Below are 12,587 nucleotides of genomic sequence, written 5' to 3'. Positions count from 1 at the left end.
TGGGATGGATGCACAAACTCATAGTGTACCCAAAATACAGGGTGGGCCACAAAAAGGTAAATTAAATAAAAGAGAAGTCCTAATTCGACACCAGTGATTGATATGATAGACTTTTTTAGGTGAAATATTCGTACAATCCTCAACTTTCAATACTTAAACCACGTGCTCAATATGATCTCCCCTCTGTTCTATACATGGTCGTATACACAACAACAGGTTACGCATCACTTTCTGAAGGTTGTCTTGCGGCAACTACCGAGATACGTAATCTGAATAACGACATCTTCCAAATCAGCAATTGTGGTCGGTTTCAACTGAAACACTCTCCCTTTGACGAGTCCCCATGCACTAAAACAATCCAGAGCGGTGACAAGTCAGGGGATCTTTGGGGGGAGGGATAGCATGGGAATTCAGTTCTGTGCTAAGGCGATTCGGAAATGTTTTCCTTCAGCCGAGCGAGACATTCATTGGAGGTGTGGGATGTGGCTCCATCTTGTTGAAACCTCAGATTTTCATTATTTCTCGTGCTGTTCCATCAGTAAATCTTCAGCATGTGAAGATAATGATCTCCCACAGTTACTGCCGTTTCACTTTTGAGGTCTTCAAAAGAAAAGGGACCGTAATTCATGACAAACTCAATCCACACCAGACGAATCCACACCACGGCCTTGTGGCTTTTCCAATCCTCAAAATCTGCAATCAAGTTTATTCATCAATCCCTTGAATGTAAATGTGGCACTTGTCAGAGAAAATGATGTCATCAACACTCAGTTCCTCATTTTCAGTACTTCAGAAAAGCGGTCACAAGTTTTGTACCATCTTCTGTGATCATTTTCATGAAGTGTAATGGAAAGCTAAATTTTGGAAAGTTAAATTGCCCCATTATTTTTAATACCTGTAAAAAAAAAAAAAGTATCACAGGCAATGTGAAATTGATTCACAACCCTATTACTAAGAAAATCTCAGCATGATAAAATGTTGCCCTTTTTATGGTCCACCCTGTACTTATGGGGGTAAAAAAACAAAAAACAAGGAAGTTAAACACAGGAAGCGGCTGTTAGAACCATCAAGCACAATGGTTGCCAAATCCTATGACTGTTTGTCCGTGTTCCATCCTCCCCAAAGGCCGAGCGTAGAGCAAAGAAGGAGCACATACAATTTTTGAGGTTTTTGGTATAACTTGGCCGTGGTTCGAATAGCTGACCTCACAAACTCAGATCGGACAGTCTAACCTTTAAGCCACTGAAACTCGTAAAGGTAGGTTGACTTATTCTGATGAGATATGTTACATAAACTGCATCTCAATGGCTTCTCTCCTGTACAAATGCACAAACGTACCTGCCAGATTTACCCAAATGCATTATAGCACATACTACACGTGTACAGACTTGTCACAGTGTGGCTAATCATGTGTACCTGAGGGGAAACTACCTAATTTATTTGCTTTCGGTGCCATCGTGTGTCACATGTACCTACCTGGTGACGAATAAATTTCTGTTGATAATCCTTGGACTTAGCACCGTGTTGCTGCGAAGATCTCTTATGGTGCTGCTGCGAAGATCTCTCTTTGAAGGTACGGACATTCTTGGTACAGGAAAACATCCTGAAGATAGTGGTTGATTTCTCTAAAGATCGTTCACAGAAAAAAGTCAGCATGTGTTCACCAAAATGGTGTTCACCAAAAAAAGAGGGAAATAAAAGTAGCATCACCAAAATGGTGTAGATCTCAAAAATAAGGGAACACGACAGTTCATAGAACACGATACCCTGCGTTAGTGTTCAAATATACACTTCAATTTAAATAAAATAATAAATTGAAACATCGTAAAAAATAATAATTTACGAACGTTTAGCGCTTTTAAGCAGTCCTATACACCACCCAATTTAACATGTCCAAGTACTGCAAAATGTAAGGTTCTTGGAAGCCATAAGAGAAGGTGATTTGTGTTCTGCAGCGTTCATGTCGATAATTCAATTAAAATGAAATAAAGAGTATAAAAGTCATATAATTAATTCGGGAATTTACTGCGGTAAAACGTTGACGCAGCATCTATTACACCACCCTATCTAACATCTATTACACCACCCTAACATGTTACATTAGTTATCCGTGCCTGTTGTATGTGTCCATTATGACTTCCTTGCAAACAGGAAGTTTCCTGTTTGGAATGATTTTCAATTTTGTTCGATTGTCAGGCCTGCAGACATCGTAAAAATATTATCTCAATCTTCTCTGCGCATGTGCGGGCAGGACGAATTCAAATGTTATTCGGAGGTTATCAAGGCAATGGATCAACAAGAGATGTGCCAAGAAGTGGGAATCCCAGATCCCAGAATAACGAATCTTGCACAGGACCGATACATTTGCACGACCGATCTGTGCAATCGGTTTCAAACTGCACAGAGTACTCCAAACGCACTCCCTGGATCTCACAGGATAATGGTCAACACAGTGTTGAGGTGAGTCGGTGATGGTTATCTGTGCTTGTCATCCTGTTCAGCATCCAAGACTTGCACCATGGCACATCCAAGGCAATGGGCAAGTGTTGGACATGGAGGCAATGGAAAAGTGTCGTGTTCAGCGACTAATCCAGGTTCCGTGTCTACATAAGACGCAATGAGCGATACGCTTCAGTATGTGTGTGTCCAGGAAGGTGCAAATGTTGGACGTGGAAGTGTCATGATGTGGTATGGTATTGCTGAAACCTTTCGCACCAACGTGATTTGTATCCATGGAAATCTGATTTCAGATCGATGCATCAATGAGATCTTACCGCAACATGCGTTGACTACACTTCAAAAACATGGTCCAGTAATCATTTTTATGCACACTAATACTCCTGCTTGCAGGGTCGGAGGTGGACATACCCGGTGTTGAGAGTGTTACTTCCACGTTGGACCCCCATGTGTAAACATTCACCACAACACAGCGTTATGTGATCAGGTCATATTAAAATTTACAAGCAATTATTCATCATTTATCTCCGTCAGAGATCTAGATCGTCAGAGATCTAGATCTCGTCAGAGATCTAGAGAGAGATCTCCATCATAAACAAGGAGAGATGCAGAAAATAGGGCAAAATGGAGAAGATTGTCATGGGGACCGCAAGGCTAACCCCCGCTCTAGCAGGGAAAATGGCCTTTAAAATGCATGTTGTTGTTGTTGTATCTCCGTCAGAGGTTTGCACCTCATCTGTGCCCCCATGGTGTCATAAACAACAATCACTTGTTCGGATTTTTTGTGGCGAAGTGTGGAAAACAAAATAATGGAAGAAATTTCTTCCCTTAGGATGTCTTTAGTAACATCACCAGTGAAGGATAATTAATTAAAGGATGTCAATGAGATTTTGGGAAATTTGCTGCACAATGTACCAACCACAAAGGGGATAACGTATACATTAGGAGTTGAAAGGGACACACACCTGGGGAAAAGTTAACCTCCTCTCAGGTATCTGTAGGACACAGATGCGGTCCAGCAGCAACTCCCTCCTAGTGAAACTGCCTAAATCCAGAACCACCGCTCAAGTCCACTCGTTTATCCCTCTTTATTCCCACCTGTGGAACTACCTGCCATACCCTCTTGAATCTCATTCTTCCTTCCAGGTCTTCAAGACAGCTGTTCACCAACATCTCAAGTCTTGCCCATCCAAAATCATGATCTTTCTACATCTGTTAAACCACCACCCACCCCCCCAAATGATTTGCTTATGTATCCATCTTGTCCACCATCTTTACCTACATCCCTTGTTTGTCTATTTTCTCCCTCGCCCTGCTATTGGCGTTTTCCCCTTTCTCCTGCTACTCCCTTTGTTATATTGTGCCCTAGCTCTTCCATGAGCCTAGATCATGTAGTTTAAAAAAATTCTTCCCCCATTCAAACAATGCCCCCACATTTGCGGATGCGACATTCGTGGCATTTTCCAGGAACATATCCTCCGCGAATGTTGGGATCCGACTGTACCTCCTTAGACAGAGTGCATCTGTATGACATTCGCCGTTGTCATGGCACCAGATAATTTTTCTCCATGTGTGGTGTGAAAACCGAGGCAAAATACCATGTGTTATGGTGCCAAATGCTTTCGGAATGCATTGTTTCAGTTCATCAACAGATGCAATGCGATGTTCTACCACCTTAGCTTTGACGTACCACCACAGAGCATTGTCAAAGGGGGTCAGGTCAGGACTGCGCGGTGTGCACAGAAGTGTTGGCGAAGACCTGCCAATCCAGCGGTTGGGAGAAATTTGATCGAGGTAATTTCATACCACACATGCATGATGCGCAGGTGCCCCCATCCTGCTGGAAATAAATCTCATGGTCTAGTCCACGTCATTCAAGTTCAGGTGTGAGGTAATTCTCCAACATATGTAGATATGACTGCTGCTTGATCGACGTATCAAAAAAGTAAGGACCAATGAGGTGGTGGGCAGATAACGCCGCCCAAACCATAACTTGTGGTGGTTGGTCTTGCACTTCAACGTAATGTGGATTAGCATCACTCGGAAAGTAAACATTGCGTGGAGAAGAACTGAGGTAAACAGCAGACTCATCACCAAACATAACCTTTGACCTTTTAGGAAATGTATCGAAGTGCTGCAGCAGTCTGTCACAAACTGTCAACCTGTTTTCATGATCTGCATCTGACAATTCACAAATGACAGTTGGTGTGTATATAGTTCCACGTGAGGGTCTTCTTTCATTGTGCGACGTAACAATTAATATGAAACAAAGAACTCTGCAGAACGTTTCCATAATTATTTTTTCGGAGATCAGAGAATGGAAGTTTTAATGTTTTGAATTCCCAAATCACAAATTTTTGGTCGTCTGCTGCGCTTGCTATCAAGTACACTTCCAGTCAGAAATTCCTATTTCCCCCCCCAAAGAGGAAGATTTGATTTTGACGGTGCTGGCTTTCCAAGACGCTCCACAAAGTCTTCTTGCACCTGTTTCATCGGCCTGTTTGGTGTCTCATCACGTGGTACCACGTCACTGCTACCTGTAAATGGACTGGTGTCTGCCATCTTGGTTTAATGTATTATTTGTATTATGTAAAAAAAGAAGAAAACAGGATACATACACGGTATAAAAAAAATCTTGCATAAGCAACTAAAACCGTGCCCTGATACTTATCACACACCCTGCATGTATAATGGAGGGACAGTCTATTGTGTGTGTTGTAGGTTTCGTCGACCCCTCGGAGGAATTGACAGAGGAAGCTGAAACTTCCAAGGATTAATGAGGGCACCCTGAAGTTGTGCCTGTGCAAGTTTAATTTGCCTCCCTCAAGTTTTGAAAAACAAACAAACAAAAAAAAACTTCTGCCCATCTTGACATTTTCGTCCCTTGGTGGAAAGGGGGGAGGGGAGGGGGTGTGCAATTGGAATTATCCGAGGTATATAATTAGGATGTATTATATATGTACATAAGCAGTACACATAATTTTCGTTCATTTTCCTTCATAATTTTCCTGGCTTATTTTTATTTGGGAGCGATCAAGGCAACGGTCTGTTGCCTATACACTACCCAAATGAAGGGATGCGTCAAAATAATGTGTTGCACACTTGGAACAAGAGCACCCATAAGGTGGATACTCTGCTGGCATAAATAATGGAACAAGATGCAGGAAAACATCACAAAGAACCATTCTGGGACACAAGACTCAATGTACTCACCATCGACAGAGAGAGAATCTTCACTTAGCTCTTCCTTCACGGGGATGTCTTTTGAAGTCTGAAGAGCATTACCATGGAGATGTCCGGCTTCAACTGGACTGAGTTCACCTGCACAAAATCCAATGTTAGCCACTAACAGGATCCTGATGTTTGAATATTGGTCACATTCAGCATTTAAATCCAATTATTTTTTACTTGGGAACTGCACTGAACTAAACTCCAGATGCGGTGTGAATATATTGGGCATGACTATAGTGGATTACACACTGTCCGATATATTGTTATGTTGGAGGACGGTAAGAATTAGGTATATTGTTAAGTCAGCATAGACCATGTGTTCGTGTAGGTTAGAACATTTTCTGCAATCAGGGACCCATGAGAGTGAAGTTTGCCTGTTCTTACATATGCTGTGATAGGTGGTATAGTTGAAAGGGGTTATTCGACAGGAAAGTGTAATGCATATGTGTCCTCCCTGTAAACAAGGCCAGGTACCAGTCAAGGTAAGGGGAAAGGTGGGAACAGGATGGTGATAGCTGTGTCTGTGTCCCGTGTACAACAACAACAACAACAGGCATTTTAAGGCCATTTTCCCTGCTAGAGCGGGGGTTAGCCTTGCGGTCCCCATGACAATCTTCTCCATTTTGCCCTATTTCTGCATCTCTCCTTGTTAACCCCCTTGCCCGCATTTCTTCTTCCACCACCTTCAGCCAAGGCTTTCTCCGTCTTCCCCATCCTCTACTTCCTTCCACATTCATTTCCATCATTCTTCTCAACCAGTCACTTTCATCCTTCCTCAACACATGACCAAGCCATCTCAACCTGTTTCTCTTCACAGCATCCATCACAGGCTCTATTCCCATCATCTTTCACAATTCATCATTTGTCGTCCTCTCTCTCAACGATACTCCGCACATCCATCGAACCATTCGCATTTCCACCCTTTCCAGCCTTCGTTGCTGCTCGACGTTCATTACCCATGTCTCGCTCCCATAAATCTTAACACTTCTCACACATGCAGCATACACCTTTCCCTTCAGCTTCAACGACACTCCCCTCCTCGTCCATGCACATCTCACTCTAGCAACCGTTGCCGAGTCTGATCCATCTTCTCCATTCAACATGTCTCCTCGGTAGCAAAATGTTTTCACACCTTCCAGCTTCACGCCATCTCCAAGATCCAACTCAACATTTCCTCCATATGCAGTGTGTGGCTTTAACCCCCCCCCCCCCCCCCCCCCCCCGTGTGGTCAGTGATAGTTTGAAGGGCGCCATAAGGCCAGCCACTCCTTTTGATGTCACTACCGCATCAATGGCTCCCTGCATGTTTTGCACAGCCGGACTGGGAGAGGGGGGCTCAGGCATTATGGACATGATAATAAAAGGAGCCACATCTGTGGGCATTGGGACAGAAGTCAGTTGGAGTTGGAGCTTGGAGCCGAGAGAAGTCTGGGCAGTCGTGATCCCTGTGTCTGGTGTCGAGGTGTGGCGAGAACATCTTTGGTGGTGTCATCGGAGGACTGACCCATGGCGTTCCTGTCTGATTCCATGCTCTTCCTGGAAGAGCTTGCTTCCATCCCCGTATCGTTTAAAACTTTGCTGCCTCCCTCCCCACCCCACCTCCCATCGTTAGAGAATAAGAGATTCTGTACTCGTAGCTTCTTCGGTAATTATATCTGTATTTATTTATTTATTTATTCATTAGTTTCAGTCAATCTTTCATCTCAGGATTCTCCATTTGTGTCATCCTATATTTTAAATAAACCTTTATTTCTCAAGACACATGCAACCTAATTGCTGCCTTCTCGCGCACGCGAACCGTTTCGCCGATTGGTAAGTCCTTGGGCAGGATACAGAAGAAACCGGCGGGATACAGATCCCGTCAAGGCGAAGAACTTGGGTTTTTCATTTGAATATCGTTTCATTTAATTCGGCAATTTGCAAAGCATATCGCTTTGGCGCGGCAAGGCAAGGAAGCATTAATGAATCCGTCGACGTGACAGTATGACACACAGAGCACGTCTCATGGGGTTGCGTACAACCGTTGTTCTTTACAACACAACCTGCATAAAATGATTTTACTAGGACATTCTACCCACTTAACGATACATTTACCCATTGGCGAAATACATGATGGCAATATCGAACACGTCTCATAGCAAATAGCAAGTCTGCCGAGTCTTTGCCTGTCAGTCTGTTGACCTTCCTCCATTTGTTGTGACGCCCTCCCAAAAGTCTCAATTGTGTAAAAATATCGAAATAAATCATACATAGGGACATGGTATTTTGCTTTCTGAGAAACAGGTTGCACCTAATCTAGCACAGACATGTATTTGACAGCTTATTGAATGAAAGACTCACTCTCTCTGGTAAAATGTGGGCATTTCCTTCAGCCTGTGTTTGAAAGTGTGAGGTGTACATTTTTGGATCAAGTCATCGATTAATGAATGACAAGGTCAACTTGCCGATGTGACAAACCGCTGTTAAAGCAATATCATTACACCCAATGCAGTAACACCCTCTCGCAGAAAGGTAAATAATCCGCGATGTTTGATACAGCTTCCTTTGTCAACAAGGGACTTCCTTACAAAAATAACTGGTTTAAACGGAACTCGTCTGAGAAAGAAACAAAGAGCTAACAAAAAGCAGCAAAGTTCCGGATCTACATCCAGTTCTGCTTTAATTTGGTGCGACATACATAATATATCCTTTCACCACAAGTATTGGGATGGGAAGTTTTATACGGGTAGTACCTCTTGACCCCATAATATAATCAGTTCATCTTTGCTTCATTATACATACAGATCTCTTGAGCCGTTCTTAAGTTATCGCGGTAACGAAAACCTATCACGGACGGACGGGCGCACGCACAACCCGAAAATATTGTTGCGGATATGGCATTTGGCCTCCATATCCGCTTGTAAATATTCCCCTATTTCCCCAATACTCCCCAACTATCCCCAATCCCCCATTCCCTAGTCCCATTGCCTGTAAATAACACTCTGTAGAACCGACCTTCCCCTTTTTCCCCCATTAAATGTCGTGCCCAGGTCCACCGCATCTCACGTAGACAACTTTCGGACATCTTGCTAGTTATTCTTAGTCTATGTCAGTTAAGGACTCGTTTCCATTAATTCTGACTCTTCGTTGCACCAGAATGTGATCGTATGGCACCAGTAGTGAGTTTAGGACCTTCCCATACCTCCTCCCATCTTCTTCCCCAAACAACAACTACAACAACAACTACAACAACGGCGCGCGCGGGGAGTGTGCGTCCTCACTCCGGCTCGGTTAGCCGCCATTACCCATGTGCGCCGACGGGGTTACCACGAAGGGGCTGCCTGTCGGCCCCTCGTCAAGGGCGGAGCCGGTAACCCCCCGCACCCAATGAGAAGCAACGGGCCGATTCCATCTGGGGCGGAGCTAACGAGCCGAGGGCGTGTCACTCCCCGCCGGAGATACGCAGCGACTTACCGGATGTGAAGTCAGATGCGCCCCCAGCTTGGAGAGAGAAGTAGCCACCTCCGAGCGCTGAATACCTCCCCGCATCTATTGGACCGGACCGGGTAAATTCTGTCCCTGAGCCAAGAGTGCACCTTGAGCCATCGACCAACCCGCCTTTCCTTGCCATCAATCCCCGTGTGAGTCAGTTTTGTCCTGTTTATCTGTCGTCTGTCGGGGCTATTATAAGACCGTAACTAAGTGCCTACCTTCCTATGTTGTACCTCTCATCCCTGTAATCTGACCTTCCGCAATATTATAACCTCCTCCGGAGGTCTTGAGAACTGAACCCTTGGTGTCGTGTCATTTTAACCCAGCCGTTGTGTCCTTTCCTTCATTGATCTAGCGTAGCGTGACTCGGCAAACGTTCGAGTATAATCGGGTAAACGTGCAGACGCGGTCATACCAAACCGCTCGGTAAACCAACATCCACAACCGCGTCTGTAACAATTGGTGTCAGGAGTGTCGGATTCGGACCTGGGACTAAATTTATTAGGCCCAAATTTTGGAACACCAATTGTACCACTAGGGTAACAATTGGTGTTGGGAGGTAGAATTCGATCCGGAGCGCGTTTTACGCGCTCGAAATTATAACGGCGAAATTTGATTGTGTTTTACGAAAATAAAAACCCGAATTTTGAAAGTCGCGCTATGGCGGATCAAGACAGCTGGGGTCCGGTAGAGGAGAGTGAGGCAGGGTCGGTCCAGGACCAAATTGAGGGACGTGAGGAGAGCGAAGCAGCGAGGGTAGCAGACGCATAAAATGGCGCCTCGCTGGTCACGGCGACCGCGCCCGTGACCGTGGCAGCGCCCCTGGTGGATTTGAACCTTTTTTTTCTACAAATGAAGGCCCTTATGGACAAGAATAGCGAAGAAATGGAAAGCAGAATGATGGGGGTAATGGGGAACCGGATGGATGCTCAGAGTGAGCGATTGGAGGGCCAATTGGGGGTAATGGGAAACCAAATGGGGGTAATGAGGGACGAAGCGAGGGGTACCGGTGAGGGGTTAGACAACGGGATAAAAGAGGTAAAGAATGGGTTAACGGGGGTGGAAAACAGAATGGCTGCCCAGGAGAATCAGTTAGAGGGGGTGAAAAATGGGTTAGAGGGGTTAGAAAACAGAATGGAAGGCAAATTGAGGGACATGAGGGACCAAGCGGAAAGGGAAGTTAAACAAATGGGGCAGCAGATAGAGGGGGTCAGAATGGGGGTAGAAACCAAACTGGATGCTCACAGGGAGGAAATGGAGCAGATGAGGGTGGCAGCTGGGCAGGAGATGCAAGTGATGGGAGAGGAGATCAGAAGAGGAGTGAGTGAGGAGGTCGGAGGAGTGCGCGAGGAGGTGAGGCACTGTAAGGAGCACATGGAGAAGGAGGTGAGAAAGGGGACTGTAAAGTTACAAGGGGGCATAGAGGACCTGACGCAGGAAGTAGAACAACTGACAGAGGGACAAAAAGAACTAACGGACCAGGTAAAGAAGAACACAGCGGTAATAGGAGGGTTAAAAGCGACACAAAATGACCTAAAAAATGACTTGGTAGCGACGAAGAGGGAATGTCAGATGGTACGTGAGGGACTGACAACGAGGTTGGACGAGGTGATAGAGGTAATGGAGACGAAGGACCGGCAGGTGAGGACGCACATGGAAACGGTCAAGGTAGCCTTGGAGGACGAGCTTGAGGAGACGTACCGGGGAATAAAAGAGGTGAAGCAGAAATTAGAAGAAGTGGAAGAAGGGGTGAGCGAAATTAAGAAGCGACGGAGAGAGGATAACAAAGAGATAAAAGAGGAGGTAAAAGAATTGGTCCAAAGTCTGTATTTGGATCGTGATGATGTGCTCATTAACCGGATGAGGGATTCGCAGGTGATGGAGGAGAAGCGAAGAGGAAGAGGACCTGGTGTAAGTGGTGACCAATATGGTCGTGCGTATGATGCGCCAGGGGATTTAAGAAGCTTGGGGGTCGAGATGGACCCGGGTGTTCGTGAGAGGCCGTTGGTGAAGTGTGTGACGGGAGAGTGTGCGCAAGAGTGTGCGCGAGAAAGGTGTGTGACGGACAGGTGCATGGGGAAAGAGTGCGCTGTCAAAAGTAAGGAAGAATGCACACCTGTGGTGAGTGTTACAGAGGGTGTAACGGGAGAGTGTGCGCGAGAAAGGTGTGTAACGGACAGGTGCATGGGGAAAGAGTGCGCTGTCAAGAGTAAGGGTGAGTGCGTTGTCAAGAGTGGTGGTGAGAGTAGTACGAGTGACACGGAGCGTGAGTTGGTGGTGACAGGTGAGAAAGGAAGCACACCTGGAATGGTAGAGCGTGAGTGGGAATGCACGCTGGAATTGGTAGTGAGGCACGTGGTTGGGTGTGCGAATGAGAGCACACCTGTGATTGTCACAGAGGAGGTGACCGAGGAAGGGGCGCGAAGGGGTGTGTTGGTGAGGTGTGCGAGCGACGAATGTGTGCCAAGGTGTTCGGTGGTCAGGTGTGTGACCAAGTCTGTGAGTGGAATGAGAGTACCTGGGTGTGTAAGGAAAGGTACGACGAGGAGCATGGAGACGGCTGGATGTGTGAGCAAGGAACGAGCTGTGGGGTGTAAGAATCCAGGTGAAGCATCGACGGTAACCAGGTTAGAGGTTAGGTCGACTTTTAGCCGAAGCGGGCCCTCGGTGCGTGCCGGGCCTCGCTTTGAACGGCCGCGTCCGTGCTCCACTAGGCGGAGCGGGCAGCTGGATAGGAAGGGTCGTCATGGCGACCACGTTTTGTTAAGAGGTGCCGGCAGGTCGAGATCGGGACATTGGATGGCTCCACGCCGAGATGGTGCGTGGGATCTCGGCCCGGGTAAACCTCCTTCCCTGCACCGAATGCGGGACGTATCCAGCCGCTGGCACCACACAACCCGCAGTCATGGCTTGGCTTTACGAAGCCGGGCTTTGGACAGGAATTGGCGCACCGAGAGGCATTAGTGAGTAGACTGGGTGATGAGGTTAGTGTTTTGGCCCCAAAATTAGAGAAAAACAAAATTTGATGATTGGCAAAGGATTGGCAGTAATGATTGGCAGATGATGAGTAGGATTGGCCAAATTTTTGATTTGTTGAAATTTGATGTGCAAAATTGGTAGTGAGCGATGGGCCCGGTGGGTAAGGGGGGCATCCCTGCCACCCTTCCCATGGGGGGCAAAGGAGCTATAGCTTATGGGGTGTATGGCAGTGAAAACTAGCCCGGGTGGGTTAGGTTATATTGGTAGGGATCTAGCGAAGATGACATTAGGTGACGTTAAGGTTAGTTAGTGACTGATACCTGTAGTGGGGACGCAGGTAGTTTAGTGTGGATTATAATGACGAGGGAGCGCAATAGTTTAAAGGGACGACTGGGAAGCGCAAGTTTCAGAGGGGAGTAGTTAGATGAGATGATGCTGTGTGAGAATTG

At 46.1% G+C, this 12,587-nt stretch overlaps 1 protein-coding gene across 1 annotated transcript in view; it reads right to left on the bottom strand.

Annotated features, from left to right (window-relative positions):
- The window catches only part of LOC137427842 (uncharacterized), a 38,065-nt gene that overhangs the window by 9,593 nt on the left and 15,885 nt on the right, over positions 1-12,587 (bottom strand). Inside the window, exons 3-4 of the mRNA XM_068117608.2 lie at positions 5,671-5,778; positions 1,477-1,625 (exon numbers count right to left, since the gene is read on the bottom strand). Of these exons, the coding sequence (XP_067973709.2) occupies positions 1,477-1,625; positions 5,671-5,778 (257 nt within the window). The remainder of the gene's footprint in view (positions 1-1,476; positions 1,626-5,670; positions 5,779-12,587) is intronic.

Source organism: Myxine glutinosa, chromosome 5 (assembly GCF_964187855.1).
Source record: "Myxine glutinosa chromosome 5, kmMyxGlut1.1, whole genome shotgun sequence".
Taxonomy (NCBI): Eukaryota; Metazoa; Chordata; class Myxini; order Myxiniformes; family Myxinidae; genus Myxine; species Myxine glutinosa.
The sequence above is the reverse complement of the archived record's forward strand: the minus strand, read 5'-3'. Positions and strand labels throughout refer to the sequence as shown.